Source organism: Erythrolamprus reginae, chromosome 12 (assembly GCF_031021105.1).
Source record: "Erythrolamprus reginae isolate rEryReg1 chromosome 12, rEryReg1.hap1, whole genome shotgun sequence".
In the NCBI taxonomy this organism is placed as follows: Eukaryota; Metazoa; Chordata; class Lepidosauria; order Squamata; family Dipsadidae; genus Erythrolamprus; species Erythrolamprus reginae.
This window is the reverse complement of record NC_091961.1, coordinates 1418290-1437506: the sequence shown is the minus strand read 5'-3', so window position 1 is coordinate 1437506 and position 19217 is coordinate 1418290. Positions and strand designations below refer to the sequence as shown.

Sequence of the window (19217 nt, the reverse complement as noted above, 5' to 3'; positions counted from 1 at the left end):
TTTGTTGGCCCTGTGACAGGCAACCCATCTGATTCTGCATCACTGTGTGACGCTCCACGAGGCTTTGTGCTGACGTGGTTTAGAACCGTGTTTCCCAACCTTGGCCACTTGAAGATATTTGGACTTCAACTCCCAGAAGTCCCCATTGTGGGAACCAAAATTGAATGCATTATTCCAAGTGTGGCCTGACTGTAAATGTAGGAGCCCATCACTGCTAAAAACATACTATTTAATTATTTCCTGTTTTAAAAGTAATTAAGGATCATACTAAGATACTAGAGAAAGGGGGGACACACGATGGAAACATTTAAATATGTTAAAGGGTTAAATAAGTTTCAGGAGGGAAGTGCTTTTAATAGGAAAGTGAACCCAAGAACAAGGAGGCAGAATCTGAAATTAATTGGGGGGGAAATCAGAAGCTACGTGAGAAAACATTATTTGATGGAAAGAGTAGTAGATGTTTGGAACAAACTTCCAGCAGACGTGATTGGTAAATCCACAGGAACTGAATGTAAACCTGCCTGGGATAAACATAGATCCACCCTAAGACAAAATACAGGAAAGAGTATAAGGGCAGACTAGATGGACCAGGAGGTCTTTCTCTGCCATCAATCTTCCATGTTTCTATGTATCATCTATCTCATGTATTTGTCAATTATCTGTATCTATCATCTACCTCTCTATCATCTATCATCTTAGCTATCTATCTATCTGTCAATCATCTATATCTATTATCTACCTCTCTATCATCTAAGAACAAGGGGGCACAATCCGAGGTTAGTTGGGGGAAAGATCAGAAGCAAGAGGAGAAAACATTATTTTACTGAAAGAGTCGTAGATGCTTGGAACAAACTCCCAGCAGACGTAGTTAGTCAATCCACAGTAACTGAATTTAAACCTGCCTGGGATAAACATAGATCCACCCTAAGATAAAATACAGAAAAGAGTATAAGGGCAGAGATGGACCATGCCGTCAATCTTCTATGTTTTTAAGGAAGGACAATAAAAAAAACTATTAAGTATTCAATAAGTAGTGCATAAATTTACTAGCCGCACTGTGCCCCCCTCCCACCATGGGGGCAGCAGCCCATTACTGAGCTTTGCCTTTAAAAACAGTGCTGAAGGCACATTGACTCATCCCTATGTGTCAGCCGTGACTCTGGGAAGCGCCACTTGCTCAGAGACGGAGGCCATTAATCCAGGAGCATCTCCGACAGACACAGAGATCAGTGGGGGGGGGGCTGGGGGGGCTTGGAAGTGGGGAAAGCAGAGCCCCTTCATGCGTCATTCATTAGCTCAACCGGGTGGAAAGAAAACCAACCACGTCACCCCTCCGTATGTTGATCATGGCTCGGTGCAGCTATCCCAAAGTTCAAACTGACCTGTCCTGCCCGATGCGATAAATCGTGGATAATTGGATCAGCAGCCACTGGCTTCTCTGGATCCCAACGGGGAGCCAAAGCAAACAACCACACTGGCTGGGTTAACAGGTCACATGGATTCCTGGTGTGACTTTACTGGAGTTCATTGGACAAGCACAATTTTCTGACTTTCACACTAAATGCAAAGCTGTGATGATAACATTTGCTTTTCCAGAGGTTACACAACCAAGAGGCTGTTTATTCAGTTACAAACATTACAGCGCCCCAAAAATCACACCATAGAAGAGTGTTTCTCAGCCTTGGCCATTTGAAGATGTGCGGACTTCAACTCCCAGAATTCCCCAGCCACAACTCCGCACATCTTCAAATGGCCAAGGTTGAGAAACACTGCCATAGAAACATAGAAGATTAGGGCAGAAAAAGACCTCCTGGTCCATCTAGTCTGCCCTTATACTATTTCCTGTGTTTTATCTTAGGATGGATCTATGTTTATCCCAGGCATTTTTCAATTAAGTGACTGTGGATTGACCAACCATGTCTGCTGGAAGTTTGTTCCAAGCATCTACTACTTTTTCAGTCATATATTTCCTCCCGTTGCTTCTGATCTTTCCCCCAACTAACCTGAGATTGTGGCGCCTTGTTCTTGGGTTCACTTTCCTATTAAAAACAGTTCCGTCCTGAACCTTAACCATTTTAACATATTTCAATGTTTCAATCATGTCCCTTTTCCTTCTGTTCTCCAGACTCTACAGATGGAGTTCATGAAGTCTTTCCTGATACGTTTTATGCTTAAGACTTTCCATTTTTATAGCCCGTCTTTGGACCCGTTTAATTTTATCCATCTCTTTTTGTAGGAGAGGTCTCCAGAACTGGACACAGTATTATTTCAAATGGGGTCTCACCAGCGCTCTATACAGCAGGATCACAATCTCCCTCTTCCTGCTTTTGATACCTCTAGCTATGCAGCCAAGCCTTCTACTTGCTTTCCCTACTGCCTGACCACCCAAGATGGCTGGGATTAAAGGGGGAATGGCAGGAAACTGGCTGGGCCTTCATGCCACTCTCAAATGTCCTGGGCTCGGGTTCTTAAGTAAAAAATGGTTCTTAAGAGGCAAAAAAATCTTGAGCACCCGGTTCTTATCTAGAAAAGTTCTTAAGTAGTTTCTTAAGTAGAGGTACCACTGTATTTTTATTTTCTTCTTTTTCTCTCATATAGTAGCTTTTCAAGTTGAAGTTGGACCACTATTGTTCAGATCAGTGGTGAAATCCATTTTCCCCCCACTACCGGTTCTGTGGGCGTGGCAGGGAAAGGATACGAGTCTTTGGAGACAAATAAATAAAATACTGCAAAATCCCCATTCCCTCCCCTCCCCACCCAGAAAGACGTGATATTTGCCAGTTCTCCGAACTACTCAAAATTTCCGCTACCGGTTCTCCAGAACCTGTCAGAACCTGCTGGATTTCACCCTTAGTTCAGATGCAGTATATTAGGAAAGTCAACAACTGTGTTTTGTTATCCCAGATTTTGGGTGTGTGTGTGTTATGTTCAAAGTCCAAGGCCTTGCTATAAAAATCCCAATTAAAATCTCAAAAGACAGGGGACTTCGTGGGACAAGGGCTCCTTATCCCTAGGAGAACAGAGACCACGTCAGGCTGAAAAAGTACAAAAAGTCAAGAGGGAAGATCACAAGTTCTTTATTAAGTCGGCAAATGGCATCTGCAGATTAAGCTTTTTCCAACGCGCATTTAAGCTTCTCTTGCGTTATTACGCGGGCTGTAAATCCTGGGAGAGAATCCAGAGAGGAAAACAAGGAATGCCGATAAACTCAAAAAGAAGTCCAGGACCTCTGCCCAGCACAAGACCATTGGTCCAGGCGGCCTCCCTTCGAGAAACCCTGGTTGCTTCAACATTAACAAATGCAACTATCAGTGTGTGGCTTTGCCTTGGGTGCTGCTGACCTGGACACCTGGGCCGACTTCAAGCCCGCCTTGGTCACCACCGTTGAAGCCTCCAGTTTGCATCAGTAGTGGAAACCCGTTGCTACCGGCTTGTGAATAGGTGGGCGGAGCATCCTGGGTGGGTGGGCGGAGCTTCCAGCCACCACTACTGGTTCTAAGAAGCGGGCCGATCCAAGAGCAACCCACGGGTGTTCGTGCAGGCATGTTTTGGGGTGTGTAAACACCCCTATTTGCACTTATCCAAGTGTCCCATCTCTTCCTGAAGACACCTAGCCAGGGTTCAGGGACAATTAAGTCCTCCTCCCTCTTTGGATAGACAACTGCAGACCCTTTAGGGGTTGTAAACTTTAACTCCCGGAATTCCTGAGCTGGCCAAGTCCACATGTCCTAAAAGGGTGGGCAGCTATGGCCGTATTAGGAGCTGTGGACTTCAACTCCCAGAATTCCTGAGCCGGACGAGTCCACAGATCACCAAAAGGTGGGAAGTTATGGTCCCTTTAGGTCAGGGGTCTCCAACCTTGGCAAACCTTTAAGCCTGGAGGACTTCCATTCCCAGAAGTCAAGGATTCTGGCAGTTGAAGTCCACCAGGCTTAACGTTGCCAAGGTTGGACATTCCTTCTTTAGGACCTGTGGATGGACTTCAACTCCCAGAATCCCTGAGCTGGCCAAGTCCACATGTCCTAAAAGGGTGGGCAACTATGGTCACCTTAGGATCTGCGAATTCCTGGGCTCGTAAAGGGCCCACAGCTGTCCACTCAATTCGCAACAGACGTTTGGCCACAAAGACTTTTGAAGCAGACATGTCTGAGTATCGGTTTGTGGAGAAAGGGGTGCTGTTTAAAAGGCAAGTATTTTGATTTTCTGCCTCTGCATTTGACCTTTTCTTTTACATATCATTTCATTTTGATGCCTCTGGGATATGTTCAAGGTTATTTTCTTGCCTATGTCCGAGTGCTGGGGGTCACAGCCAAATTCCATCCAAGGATGCCGCCTCCCCTTTGGCTTACTCTCCGAGGAGCCAATTCTACCAGCCCTTGAGATGGGATCTAGGGATCCTAGGAAGGGATCCCTCATGGGTAGACATGGATTGAACATCTCAGACCTATAGGAACAAAACCTGATCACAGAATCACTTCTTTAACCAAGATCCTGAAGAGAGCAGGCTGGGATGGGAGAAAAAACCCCATGGCTTGCTTCAAGAGGACTAGCTACACACTTTTCCTGACGTAACAACAATTTGTCCATGTAACAGGGCCCACCTCACCCTCTGCCTAGGATAAAACCTGGAGTCCCTCCTGGCTCACATTCCTCAACAGCTGCCCACAGGGGAAATTGGGTTTATTTTTTGGGTGGGGGAAAAATGCAACGTGTTTTGAATATTGAAATTATTCTGCCTTCTCTCTCGGGTGGGCCAAGCCCCTACCCCTGCTTGGTCCCCCTGAAAGGAGCTCAGAGAAGCCTTCAAGAAGCCTCTCATTGCACTGGGTCACAATTTAATTAGTCCCCCACCCCACTTTTCACCCCTGGATCCAGATGTCAGCTTTGCAGAGGCTCTGCTTTAGAGGGAGAAGTGAAATAATAATAATACATATATGTAGAAGCGCCTAAATAAACCCCTGAGTTTCCTTTCCTCCCACGGCTTGGTGGCAACGCAGCTGCTGAGAACTTCCCACCTCAAAGCAGAAGCTGGTCTCACAAGACCTCCCCCATGTGATGCAGCTGATTTCCTCGGAGGAAAACAAGAATCAAAAGCCCGACCAGAGAAATCCTTCATGGGCACTAGCAGTTCCTAGGCGGAGTGTCCAAAGAGGGCGTCGCTCCATGAAGCTTCTTTTCGGCCCCTTCTCTCCGGAGACAGAGAGGCCGAGAGCCGGGCGGCCCAAGGCTGCGTCTCCTTCGTAGCTTCCTAGTCGTCGAAATCCGGGATGTCGTCATAGGAGTAGCCCCGGTAGCCTTTGAAAGCGAAGTAGGCGATTCGCAGGTGGTAGAAGCCCGGGAGGAAGACCAGGATGCCAATGATCAAGACGGGGACTGCGCGGTCGGCTCCCTGAAGGGACAGAAGAGGAGGAGGAGGAGGAGGAGGAAGGTCACTGGGCAGCAGTGAAGATTTGATTTAATTCATTTAACTTTTAAGCTGCCAAATTCCTTCCAGACTGAGTGGTGCACCGTCATAAGCAATAAAATCCAATACAATATAGGACAATAAATGACAAAACAAAATAGTAAATTTTGTTTACTCCGAGTCTACGGAGAGGGGCAGCATACAAATCTAATAAATAAATAAATAAATACATAAATACATAAATAAATAAATTAGATAAATTAGATAAACAAATAAATATAGACCAGTAAAAAACCCAGTTACAACATTCATTCAACAGACATTCATCTCTCTGGGGTCAAGCTAGTTATTCTGTGGCCCCCAGGCTTGCCAGCAGAGCCCTGTTTTCACAGCCTTTCAGAAGGCCAGGAGGGTGGGGGGCAGTACGAGTCTCTGGGGGCATTTGGTTCCATAGAGCCGGAGCCACCACAGAGAAGGCCCTCCCATGTGTCTCCGCCAATCAGCATTGCCTGGCTGATGGGACCTGGAGAAGGCCGACTCTGTGGGCCCTGGTTGGTCGCTGGGAGCCACGTGGCAGAAGACAGTCCCATAGATAGTCTGGTCCAATGCCCCCCCCCCCCCAAACAGGCATGGAAAACCCTCGGGAGAAGAGAGTCTAGGTAGTTTCCATTCATCTTAAATCAGTGTTTCCCCAACTTTTGACATATGTCTACCCCTTCTATAATTTCCATAACGCTTAGTACCTCTCATCAAACAAAAAGGATTTTAATAACAATCAATTTTTTTCCTTTTTTTTTTTTTGGTACATACGCAAAATAATAATAAACAAAAAATAAAATTATTCATCATAAAATATAAATAGAAGTTATATTATAAATAACATTAATTTGGATCAATGTGAAGGATGAGATTGTTTGTGCTGAGATGACAGATTGTCATAATTGGGTTCCCGGGTTGTCAATTTTAATCTGAGATGCGGTTCCACGTCCAATAGTCGGTTCCTTTTTTCGACTTAATGTTTACAAATGCTGAAAAAGCAACTTCATATAAATAATGAACTTGGAAAAGGCAAGACGTCAGCCGTTCTCCAAGGCTCTCTCTCTCTCTCTCTTTCCTGGGACCATGCAGACCTCCTGCCCACATGAGCCCCCAGGACAGAAACCCCGATCGCGACTTACCCCTTGGCTAATGTACCCCGCAAGGAGGAGGGCCCCAATGATGATGAGGAGGGTCCCAATCAGGAACAGCACCGTGGCCAGCGCGATCGCCTTGTAGGGGACTTTTGGGGGGCTCTTCTTGAACTAGGGAGAAAAAGGGGGTCAGCACAGAACAAGCTTCCCGGACCCAGAGTTCCACATCCTAAAGTTCTAAAGTAAGTTCTAAAGTAAAGCAACGCTGACTGGGGAATGCTGGGAACTGTAGTTCATACATCTGAAAGATGCCCAATTGGGGGCACAAAGTTCTTTTTAAGAGCCGTTTTTCCAGCAAAATATTTATTTTTAAAATATTTATCCACCCTGAGTCCCACAGGACTGGGTGGTATAGAAGTCAACTTAATAAATTAATACTAAAATAATTTATTTATTTAGATTTGTATGCCACCTAACCCTAAAGGACTCGGGGCAGCTTACAACAATAAAACAATATAAAATCAATTTACAACCCTAATAATAATATACTAAATCTTATCCATTCAGTCATACCGGATCATACATCCCAATCAGAACTTATTTAGGTCAGACTTGAGAGATGTTAGTTCTCACAGACCCCAGGCCTGACGGCAAAGCCAGGTTTTCAAGGCCTTCCAGAATATATAAGTAACTAAACCATTCTGAGTCTTTTTCTTTGGAAGTGGAGTGGAAAATAACTTTTTCAAATAAGACTTTCAGCATTTGCGCTGATTGGGATTCCCTCCCAATGTTTTACAAATCTAAATTCGTAAACACTGGAGTCTGGAGAGGGGCGGTGTACAAATCTAATAAACAATAATAATAATAATAATAATAATAATGAGGAGGAGGAGGAGGAGGAGGAGGAGAAGCAGCTAGAGAAATTAGTGAAATACGAAGATCTAAAAATCGAGCTGCAACGACTCTGGCATAAGACCGTGAAAGTGGTCCCAGTGGTCGTTGGCACATTGGGCGCACTGCCAAAGGATCTCAGCGGACATTTGAAAACCATCGGAATTGACAAAATCTCCACCTGTCAATTGCAAAAGGCCGCTTTACTGGGATCGGCACACATAATTCGCCGCTACATCACGCAGTCCTAGATGCTTGGGAAGCGCCCGACTGGTGATGAAATACGAAATCCAGCATAGTGATCTCATTTGCTATGTCATATTGATATAATAATAATAATAATAATAATAATAATAATAATAATAATAATATTCCCCACGAATTCAAAGGAACGACTCCTCCCAAAAAACATGCAAACCATATATTAAAAGCAGAGAACCAAAGGTGAGAGATATCCATCGAGGGAAGGGATTTTTCTTCTGAACGGCCCCTGCGGCAAACCAGCCCAACTAAGGTGTGAACGGATATAAAACGAAGGGGTGAAGAACAGGTGAGGTGGTGAAACTGAGTGCAATGGTATTTCCTGGAGCTGTGTCAACAGATCTGGAGTGTTTGGAAGAATTTATGACCAGTTTTTATAGACATTCATGTATTTACAGCTACGTTTACGATCATGCTGGCTTGAAGTTCACCAGTGTATTTTTCTGTTCTATAACCCTAACCCTCCCTTCCTACCATCTCTTACAATACTAAATGACACGGTATCAACCGTAGAGCCTTTCAAATTTCTAGGTTCTGTCATATCTCAAGACCTGAAATGGTCCCCTAACATCAAAAACATCATCAAAAAAGCACAACAAAGAATGTTCTTTCTGCACCAACTTAGGAAGCTCAAACTGCCCAAGGAGCTGCTGATCCGGTTCTACAGAGGAATCATTGAGTCCGTCATCTGCACCTCTATCACTGTCTGGTTTGGTGCTGCAACCCAACAAGACTGACACAGACTTCAGAGGAGAATCAGAACTGCAGAAAAAACAATGGCTGCCAACCTGCCTTCCATTGAGGACTTGTAGACTGCACGAGTCAAAAAGAGGGCTGTGAAAATATTGACTGACCCCTCGCATCCTGGACATAGTTTGTTTCAACTCCTACACTTAAAACTACACTATAGAGCACTGCACACCAAGACAACTAGACACAAGAACAGTTTTTCCCGGAATGCCATCACTCTACTAAAACAAATAATTCTCTCAACACTGTCAAACTATTTACTAAGTCTGCACTACTATTACTTCTACGTTTTTCCCATCATTCATATCACCCATTCCCTCCCACTTATGACTGTATGACTGCATCTTTTTCTTGTATCCTTAGGATTTATATTAATATTGATTGTTTCCTGATTGCTTATTTGACCCCTATGACAATCATTGAGTGTTGCACCTCATGGTTCTTGACAAATGTCTCTTTTCTTTTATGTACACTGAGAGCATCTGCACCAAAGACAAATTCCTTGTGTGTCCAATCACACTGGGCCAATAAATGAATTCTGTTCTATTCTATTCTATTCTTCTATCTTTTTAGTGATGCTGCTATTATTACTTTCTTCAAGATTTTTCTGTACTCCAATGTTTCCTAGCGTTGGCAACTTGAAGATATTTGGACTTCAACTCCCAGAATTCCCCAGCCAACGAACGATGGCTGGGGAATTCTGGGAGTTGAAGTCCAAATATCTTCAAGTTGCCAAGGTTGGGAAACACTGCTCTGCTCTCCTGCCTTTAAAAAGGAAGTGCAGTGACAATGCTGCCCCCTGGTGGACATCTCTGCAAACAGATGAAAAACTCAGAAAAACCGTCCGCTTCCCATCCTCTTTGCCAAGGCTGCTCTTTGGGGGATGGGAGGATCCTGTGACCACAGTTTTTCATCCAACTTTGGGGAGGGAATATAAAACTCCATGTCCTTCTCCACAGAGCTGATATTTTCCCACCTTCCTTCATTGGTCTTCACTTATTTGGGTAGAACAAGAAGCAATGGGTGGAAACTAAACAAGGAGAAAAGCAACTTAGAACTAAGGAGAAATTTCCTGACAGTCAGAATGGTTGATCGGTGGAACAGCTTGCCTCTGGAAGTTGTGAAGGCTCCAACACTGGGATTTTTAAAGAAGATGTTGGATATCCATCTGTCTGAAGTGGTGTAGGGTTTCCTGCCTGAAACAGGGGGTTGGACTAGAAGACCTCCAAGGTCCCTTCCAACTCTGTTGTTGTTGCTGCTGTTGTTGTTGTTATTATTATTATTTGGAGGGGGAGATCTTGCCAACTCCAAGTCTCCGGAGAGGGGCGGCATACAAATCTAATAAATAATAATAATAATAATAATAACTCTGCAAGGTAGACAGTCCAGGGAAACAACTCCATGGGGAGGCTTAAGATTACTTTACCTTTCTAAGTAACTGTATCCCTTAATACAGTTCCTCATGTTATGGTGACCCCCAATCATAAGCCTAGTGCCAATTCTCCCAACAAAGCTTGAAGCTGATTGGCAGGAAGGTCAGAGGGACACCCCCACTGTAAACACCTGATTGGTCAGATTGTAAAAATATGTTCCAGGGCGCCAGAATATAAGCTTTAGTTCCTTAACACCATGGGAAATTTATTATTTTCTATTTTGTATTCTATTCTTCCCTAAAAATGGGCTGGGGAACTAGGAGACCTTAATTCTGGCTTGCAAATAATTCTTCAAGCCACTGCAGGAGGAGACCCCAGGTCAGAGCCCACCCCTTCTGCATTGTGTGGAATAAAAGAGGGTCCTTCTGGAGCAGATGCTGGGTGAAAAACTGGAAGATCCATTTCTGGCTTAGCTGAATGACTCTGAGACAGACAGAGCTCAACCCCTATTAGCTGAATCCACTGCTAGGGTGGTTGTGGTCGTTGTTGCTGTTTTTGTTGTTGAGAAAACAGAAATAGGCGGGTCCTGGATTCTCCTTTTGAGTTATCCAACCTAATGGTGGGATTAAAAAGATAATGATGAAATAAAATGCGTCCCTTCCTTCCTTTTACCTGCAGATCAATGTATCCTTCATCCGTGCAAGCAAGCTTGGAATATTTCACTTTGCTGCTGGGGATGGAAGCAGCCAAATTCGTCCTGGACGGCATCTTCTTCAGCAGAGGCAGCAACTCCTCACAGCTACAACCTGGATCAGAGCCACAAAAATGGAGAGGAACCTCTGGATACTTTAAATCAAGCCATGTGAGTCCCATGCGAGCAAAGGAAAAGTCCCTGGAAGCTACGTGGTGGAGACACAAGAAACCCCAAAAAACAAACTCTTCTTTCTAGGTTGGGTGGAGGGAGCTCATAACCCTCCACCTACGAAGGGATGCTGGGATCAGAAATCGGGGCAGTTGTAAACGAAAAAGGGAGGACAATGGCAATAGTGTGATATAAGTTTCAGAGGGCTTTTACAGCCCTCTAAGCGCTTTACAGAGAGTAGATGCTTGGAACAAACAAACTCCCAGCAGACGTGGTTGGTCAATCCACAGTCACTGAATGTAAACATGCCTGGGATAAACATAGATCCACCCTAAGACAAAATACAGGAGTCTACGGAGAGGGGCGGCATACAAATTTAATACGGTAGATAGATAGATAGATAGATAGATAGATAGATAGATAGATAGATAGATAGATAGATAGATAGATAGATAGATAGATAGGCAGATAGATAGATAGATAGATAGATAGATAGATAGATAGATAGATAGATAGATAGATAGATAGATAGATAGATAGATAGATAGAAAGAATAAGGGCAGTGAGATGGACCAGATCTTTTTCTGCCATCAATCTTCTAGGTTTCTATGAGTCAGCCTCTTGCCCCCAACAATCTGGGTCCTCAGTTGACCACCTTGGAAGGACGCAAGGCTGAGTCAACCTGGAGCTGGTGGTGAGATTTGAACTCCTGGCAGTGGGCAGAGTTTCCCTGCATTCTAACCACTGCGGCACCAGGAAGGAGAAGGAGAAAGGGAAGAAGAGAAGGAAGGAAGGAAGGAAGGAAAGAGGGAAAGGAAGAGGAATATCCCTTAGACTTATATACAGCTCCACAGTTAGATGACCAACCTATTGCACCCCCCCCCCCACGCCCACCCCAACCATCCTTGTCCTCCTTTGACCGACCTGGGCGGAGAGCTGATGTCCTCCCCCCTCAGAGAGGCCTGGACTCCAGGCCGGAGCGCTCTGGGGTTGAAGTCCGGCCCTCTTCCCAGGGGACAAAAACGGAGCCTGGAGGGCAGCCCGTGTTGGTTTAAATTGCGTTAAATGAAGATTCGCGGTTTAGAGTGTGCGGGGACGACTCGGCCTTCCTCCAGCCCCAGCTCCAACCGCGGGCTCCTCCTTCATCCTCCACAGCCACCTACCCAAAATCGGGCCTGTGTCTCCTGAGGCGGCGGCTCAAAGGGGGGCCCGCTCCTACCTTCGGGGTCGAGCCATGGCGGCCTTGGCTGTCCAGGAAGTGGACGGCGCCGCTCGCCGGAGCCGCTTCCAGGTCGCCGAGCAGCTGCGCCGCCCACGGGCGGGTCTGCGGAAGGAAGGCGGCCAACGCTCCGCCCGCTCCCCGCCTCAGCCCCGGTTGAGGCGAGCGCATCCGGGCTGCTTCACCGCGCCATCCCGGCCTTCGTCGCTCTAGAGGCGGCCCAGGCCTTTCCCCTCAGGCCCATTGAAGGGCCCGTTTCCCTCTTGGGTGGTGGTAGGGACCGTGTGGGGCCTGAACTGGCAGAAAAGCCCCCAGATGAAGGCTGGTGTGGAAAGAAAGGGCGCCGCCTCAGAGAAGCCCCTGCCAACCCGGAGTTCGTCTCCTGGGACGGGAAAGCAGGCCCACATTTATGTATTCATACATGGGAGTCCTCAATATAGAACAGTTCATTTAGTGACTCTTTCCAGGGCCCTGAAAAAAGGGACACACACACAGGCTTGGCTTTTTAAAATTAAATGTAGACATCTCTCCAATTATTTTGTCATTCTGGCATTGGAACACTGGAAAACGTCTTTTATGACCTCCCCCCCCCAAAGGTTTTTCTTTGAAGGTTTCCCTTCTCATCAAGGCTTCTTCAGCTCAAAAAAAGCACCTTCGGGATAACGCTGCCCCGGGTGACTCGAGAGTCGTGTTTGGAATAAATCTATTTATTCTCTAGTGACTGTTTCACACCATTGCTGCATCCCCATGACCAAAATCCAGGTGCTTGGAAACTGAGTCGGGGTCCCAAGGTCACATGACGAAGTCAATGATTCACATAACCATGTTACTATTAATCATAGTAATCCACTTCACCGACAAGGCCATAAAATTGGTGAAAACTCCACTCAATGGATATTTTGGTCCAAAAGGACCCCAGAATGACTCTCCACTGGAAGGCTGTCCATCTGCAAGGCCGGTGGTGGTTTGGTTTTATTAAGAGAACCAGATTATTTGTGTCTAAAGGCCAGGGGGACAGGCAACATGCAAGTCGAATCAGTTAATGATTCACATATTGGTTTTCATTTTTCAAGCCAAGGGAAAGTACCGTTTTTCAGAGCATAAGACACACCTTAGTTTTGGGTGATGTAAACAAATCTCCCTCTGCCTCCCAGCAAACAGCACAGATGATATTGGAGAAATGTACATTATGGCAGTGTATTAATGCCAGAAAGTTTTCTTAACTGTAGTCACACTTACTCCTCCCAATTATTTAAATAGATTCCAAACATGATTTAAGTCAAGGTTTAACTCAGCTGCTTCATCTTAATACAAAACAGGACATGGCTTTCTGGAAGTATAAATATTCTCTGCCCTTTAAAAGAACATACAATACCACTGGGCCTCTTTAGATCAAGCGTTTATTTTAAAAAGCTTCTTGATTTTAAGTTGTCTAGAATAAAGCAGTGTTATAAGAAGCACCTAAATTTTCACTCTTGGGTAAAAAGATGTGTCTTATACAATACTGTAGTTAACCAGACACACAACTTCTAGTTTTAGCAATGCAACTTCTTAGATGTAGGTTTGCCTTAGGCTTTCCCACTTTAGTTGCCTGCTAAAATCTTTCTATCCTTCCAGCACTCCCTCCTGATGTCAGTGTGTGTGTATGTTCAGGGTGGTTTTTTCACTTTTTCCCCCCCAGGGCGAACTGAAAAAGTGCCAGAATGGTATTTCACTTCAACTTTTTAAAATTCTGGCTAGAAAATACTCGACAGCAGCCAGATTGTTGCATAATACTTACCATGATAATATTTGACCAGTCCATCAAAAAGTAGATGGAGGCCTCATGCCTGCATCTCCACAAAGGGAATGAATTCTCAGGAACTCATTCCTGCACAGAAGCAGCATTTTTGTGGCCCAACTTGAGGAGATTCTCCGAATAATTGGGCTTCCATAGCACCCTTCCCTTAAAATGGCTCCCATTCCAATTAATATTTCTATTTTTGTGATGTCCAGAACCTTCCTATTTAAGCCAGAAGACACATGTGTGACAAATATACATACCCAAATTTTCTGTCACTGAAGAGGAAGGATACATTTTGGATGTTGAGTAATTGACAATTCTAGTGTATTTAGGGTAAAATCCTTGAAAATATCCAGTCCACCATCAATTACTTTGCTAAATTATTTCATTTCCCAGGGGAAAAGAAAACATCTTGCTGGTTCCATATTGACATACTTATTGAAGCATGGTGGGGGTAATACAGTCACAAGGCAAAATTAAAAAATGAAGTATTCTTTATTGAAAAGTATTCATTTCTAAAGATTCCCATTTCAAGGTAAGCCATTAGAACATTTTTCTTTCTCCAAACATTTCTTTTTGCAGTCATTAGCATCCTTTTTTCAACTAATAGGGTGAAAAATACTGCAAAATTCTGATTCTCGTGCAGTTATTGATAGATTGCATCTAAAGGGTCACAGGCTCTCCACATACAGAAATTATTCAAAGTTATTTGTTTTTAAATACCGCACTCATTTTCATACGAAAAGGATTAAAAGCTGAACAATAAAAAGAAGCTTCTACAACTAATTTTAGGTACTCACATAATAAAAAGGAGAAGTATTTACATGGAAATATCTACAATAGGGTCTAAGTGCATCTGATGCACCAAGACTGTGTAACTGAAAAGGGACATTGGGTCACCGGCCTCGCATTTTCCCCTCTTAATTTCTTAAGATTCTTCTTGGTCTTCAATCTTTGGAGCCAAATAATATTTCAAATGTCCCATATCTGCTATCTTGTATTCCACAACTGCAGGAGACAAAAAAAGAGCCGAGGAAAACAAGTTAATGGCCAGCCTGAAACCATCAACCGAGTCTTCGGAGAGGGGTGGCATACAAATCTAATAAATTATTATTATTATTATCATCAATCAAATAAATGAAAATTGCCTTTGGCGCAATTTCTCAGGAAGACCTGCAATACTCCACTCACCTAAGGGAACATCCGCAGACATGCTGAGTATAACGGTAGGAGACAACGGTGTAGCTTTGGTGAAGAAATTCAAATATCTCAAAGCAAAAGTCAGCTGGACAGGTTCGTTCATCTCTATTGATACCTGCAAAAAAATAAATGAAGATTAAAGAACCGAGAGAGCAATAGCAAACACACAGTCTAAGCTTCCTGGGGCCTACTTACAGCTTCGTCTTCTTTATCAACGTCACTGGTTTGTGACAGCTTGACATTTCCGCTCCCAAGTTCTCCCGTGGCAGAAAATTTGACACCATCTTTCGTGCAGCAGATTACAACAGCATCTCCAATGTGACTGAGGTCGCGGCAGATACGCGCAAATTCAGCCGAGGGCATTTTCACCACGCAGCTGTATTCTTGTTCCTGAAAGATCACATAAGCTTTAGGAATTGTAGGGCTCGCTTGGGCTAAAGTCACCACCTGGATTGTGTTTCATTTTTCACGGGACAAAAGCCACTGGGGTCAGTAAAACAGATGCAAATCAAATGAGCATTAAAAGAAAAATTAGCCAGAGAAGCAAATCTTTATTTTTGCAATAGTTTTAACAGGTATTCCCTGACTTGTGATCACTTTTTCAACCTTCTGATAAAGCAAAGACATTGGGCAAGCCAGATTTCACTCGTCAGCAACACCACTGTTACTAACAGTTGAGGAATACATGTATTTTACAGTTGCATTTTCTAATGGCTTTAAGCATAGGATTAAGAAACGTTAAGAATTTTATGGGAGTTACGTATTAATCACACTCCCGCTTTCAAACTGTAATACGAATCTGCAACACAAAACATTTTAACATTTTAAAAAAATCTCCTCTCCATTAAGAACAGATGCCGTTTAAACTGCCCGTATAGGTAGTCCCTACTTAACAGTAATTTGTTTAGCTATCCATATGAATAGTCATGAAGGTGCTCAAAGTACATTTAGTTCTTTAAATCAGTGTTTCCCAACCGTGGCAACTTGAAGATATTTGGCCTTCAACTCCCAGAATTCCCAAGCCAGCAAGTTGCCAAGGTTGGGAAACACTGCCTTAAATTATGGCCAGTGCATAATCAAAATCTGGGTGCTTAGCAGCCTGCCCACATTTAAGACCACAGCATAGATTTCAACTTCTCCCTTCCCGTCTTCCCTTTTGACCACTCTGCCGCCTCTCAAAGGGTCAAGGTAGAGCACACCTCATTGGCAGTGGGAAGACGACAGGTCGTGGGGGGGGGGGGCGCTGCAGGGAGGCGGAGTTGAAAGAAGGCAACAGGACAGGAGATCCTGGTTTGACTTTACTCAGTACTACAAAAAATGCTGTTGCCAAGTGGGGCATGTTCAGTGAAGGGCTACCAATTTTTTTACTACTACACGGTGGGCGTGGCTTATACAGGACACCCTGCATTTTCTTCAACATCTTTCAGTGCAAATTGGGTACTATGGGGTGGAGCCTCATTTCTGCTACCCCACTGCGTTGTCCCCCCCCCCGGGCAGCCGCCCAACCCCTGGGCATATTTCACCCAGTGACTGAAATTCTGGTCTTAATTAGGATCATTAAGCAAGAACTACCATATCAAAATGGTAAAATAGAACATTAACCAGCACAGTAATGTTTTTTTAATTGTTGCAGCTGCTGTAGATTCAGTCAAGACAGCAAACAAGCCAGTCCTCAACCATGCAGGATAGCACTTAAATATAAGGAAATCATTAATAGTACCTATTAATAGTAGCTGCCCCGAGTCTTCTGAGAGGGGCGGCATACAAATCGAATAAACTATAACTTTAAGATAAAAACTCACTTACTGGAATTCCAAGCTGTTCTACATCCAAATCCATTAATTTCATTTCATAGTCTGAAACCTTCTCCTGATCTGTTAAAAAAAAAAAAAAGCAACTATATAATTAACATTGTTTGCCAGAACAAAATAATTTCCTGACTCAATGCTGTTTACTAGTCATAATCTGCAAAGCTATTTGAATACATGTTAAAGACAGCAACAAAACCAGAGTCTTTGATCTGGGTGCTGGGCAACCTGTTCACATTTAAAACCAGTTGCAAAATTCTCTGTACTCCTGTGAAAGTAGAATCTACAGGGACAGAATGCTTCAAAGGACTTTGCTCTGACATCAGAATTTATCTTTCCCCTTCTAGGCTCACAATGAACATCTACTCCCAAGAAAAGACAGTTAATAATCCAGTTAAAACTTACTTGGCGTTTCAAATACCAAAACCAAGGTATCAGCGTTGTCTTCAGCTCTAAGGGTGATTATGTCATCATTACCAGCACACTTGAGCACTTTGGACATACTAGGAAAAAAGCCCAATGACATCTCATTGTATTGATATAGCGCATTATTTGGACACTACATAACATGAAACACATTTGCAAACGAATAGGCTCAGTAGGCTGTTGTCCCAAGGGAAGGCAAAGAGAAGACTGTGGGTCAAAATACATTTCTAAAGCTTCCAGAGAACAAAACCTGTCAACTTCCTGACTCTAGACTTTTGTTCACTTAAACCAAGCAGAAGCCTTTCTGCACACAAAGTTGGGTTAGGAAAACAGGCTTCCTTTTCTGCTTGGACCCACAAGCCCACATTTCCCAGCAAGCCAGTTACTTTTTGGGGAAACACAAGAGAATTCTGTGGCAGTTTGGATGCTCTGGACTAAGGCTTACCAGATAACCAACATCCTCTTATTCATGATCTAGTGGGTATTATTGAAAATACCGCTGGCCCAGCAATGTTTTATTGTATGTGCCTTGGGGTAATTTTTCAATTTTTGTATTCATTTTACTGTTGTATGCCACCCTGAGTCTGTCAGCAGAGGAAACTTATACATTTGAAACAAAAATAAATAAAATCAAACATAAGTGTCTAGATTTACACAATTTTATTTCCCAGATTCCAGCAATTAGTTTTGACCCAGCCCTTTCCCATCTATGATTACTGTGGTCAGCTCACACAAGTGAACATACTTAATAATCATTCCTGTATCATCATTAGGATACATTCTTGAAAATATGATATCGGGAGAGAGTTGGGTGGAGGTTCATTTTATTTGGCATTTCCACTCTTAATTTTCGTTGGGGACAATGACAGAATTAAACTGTTAGATATCAATTGAAGTTTTTAAGAGTGTTTTAATATTTTGTTTTGTATTGACTTGTGAGCCACCCTGAGTCTGAGAAGGGCAGCACAGAAATCTAAACAAGTAAATGAGAGGCTCTGGCGGGTGCAGGGATCTCAGTGACTTGCAAGAGATTCTCCCCACGTCTTTTTCTGGAACACAGGCAAGGCCTGACTGAAGATTTGGAACTTCAAAAGAGGCCAGGCAAACCCTGCAAAGGGGCTCCCCAGGCCTCCTTGCGCTTGGGAGGCCTAAAGGGCTGCTGCCCTCACAGAGGAAACCCGGCTGGGCAGGACGAGCCTCCGCCTCAGGGGCCAAGAGGGACGCCTGCCCTGCCTTCTCCCTCTCCCCCCATTTTCTTGCAAAAGCCGCCATGCTGCCCCTGCAAAATCCCGCGCCTAAAAGACAAGCCCCGCCCCAAAGTAGAGGGAGACCAATCGGGCGGGAGCGCGCCGAAAGAGTGGAACCCGCCGCAGCCAATCCCCTTCCAGAACTAGAAGAGAGAAAAGCGCGCGCCAAGCCCGCTTGACACTCCTCCGGCGCTTCCCGCCATGGCGCGCGGGGGGTGACGTCACAAGCGGCGCGACCGTCGCAAGAACGGTTCCCGCCTTTCTGTGCGTGTGAAGCCAATTCGCGCCTTCTGTCCCCCGTCCGTCCCCCCAACACACACGCACCGCGCGCTCGCTCGGCCGCTACCTCACGAGATTGACGCCCATGGCGATGTTGCGGTCGCAGCGGTAGGTGTCGAAGCCCTCGGAGCGCATAGTGAGCTGCACCAGGGAGACGTGCGAGGAGTCCATGCTCTGCAGGCTGATGCCGCCCGAGCCCAAGTCCCAGCAGGCCTCCGTGATCAGGTCCTTGAGGGCCTCCAGGACCTTCTTGAGCAGCGAGCCCTGAATCAACCGCGCCTCAAACATCCTGTCAGCGAGAGCGGGAAAGTTTTCGCGCGAAATGGCTTGGCCGAACCTTTTTATAGAGCTGGAAGACCGACGCCCCGCCCCCTGGCCGACGAACATTGAGTGCGCCTGCGCGCCGGCACGTCCCCCTTTTGGTTCGGCCCCGCAAGAGGCCGTCAGGAACTTAGAACCAATGAAAATTAAGCTTCATTGTTGTCTCCGCCCGTCTTGGATCTGCTGACCAATCAGAATGCAGAGAAAACATGCTTTGCTCCCAGTTTCTGGAAGAGGCTTTGCCCGGACTTGTTCGCCTGGGA

General features: G+C 44.7%; 2 protein-coding genes across 4 annotated transcripts; both read right to left on the bottom strand.

Moving 5' to 3' along the window:
• Positions 1-3061: 3061 nt before the first annotated feature.
• TMEM230 (transmembrane protein 230) lies at positions 3062-12270 on the bottom strand. 3 transcript variants are annotated; one of them, XM_070765023.1, is made up of 4 exons: positions 11891-12270; positions 10482-10615; positions 6583-6705; positions 3062-5389 (listed from the first exon to the last, which is right to left on the bottom strand). In XM_070765023.1, the coding sequence occupies exons 2-4, from the start codon at positions 10575-10577 to the stop codon at positions 5249-5251; spliced, it is 360 nt and encodes a 119-aa protein (XP_070621124.1). In that variant the 5' UTR covers positions 10578-10615; positions 11891-12270; the 3' UTR covers positions 3062-5248. The 3 variants fall into 3 exon arrangements, with proteins under 3 accessions (XP_070621124.1, XP_070621123.1, XP_070621125.1); XM_070765022.1 differs by having other exon boundaries at positions 11835-12044; XM_070765024.1 differs by having other exon boundaries at positions 11596-11986.
• A 1879-nt stretch (positions 12271-14149) lies between these two features.
• Positions 14150-19006, bottom strand: PCNA (proliferating cell nuclear antigen). Its single transcript, XM_070765872.1, has 6 exons — positions 18701-19006; positions 17087-17184; positions 16680-16747; positions 15069-15263; positions 14865-14988; positions 14150-14681 (listed from the first exon to the last, which is right to left on the bottom strand). Exons 1-6 carry the CDS (start codon positions 18919-18921, stop codon positions 14602-14604), a joined length of 786 nt encoding a protein of 261 aa, XP_070621973.1. The 5' UTR covers positions 18922-19006; the 3' UTR covers positions 14150-14601.
• Positions 19007-19217: the final 211 nt, after the last annotated feature.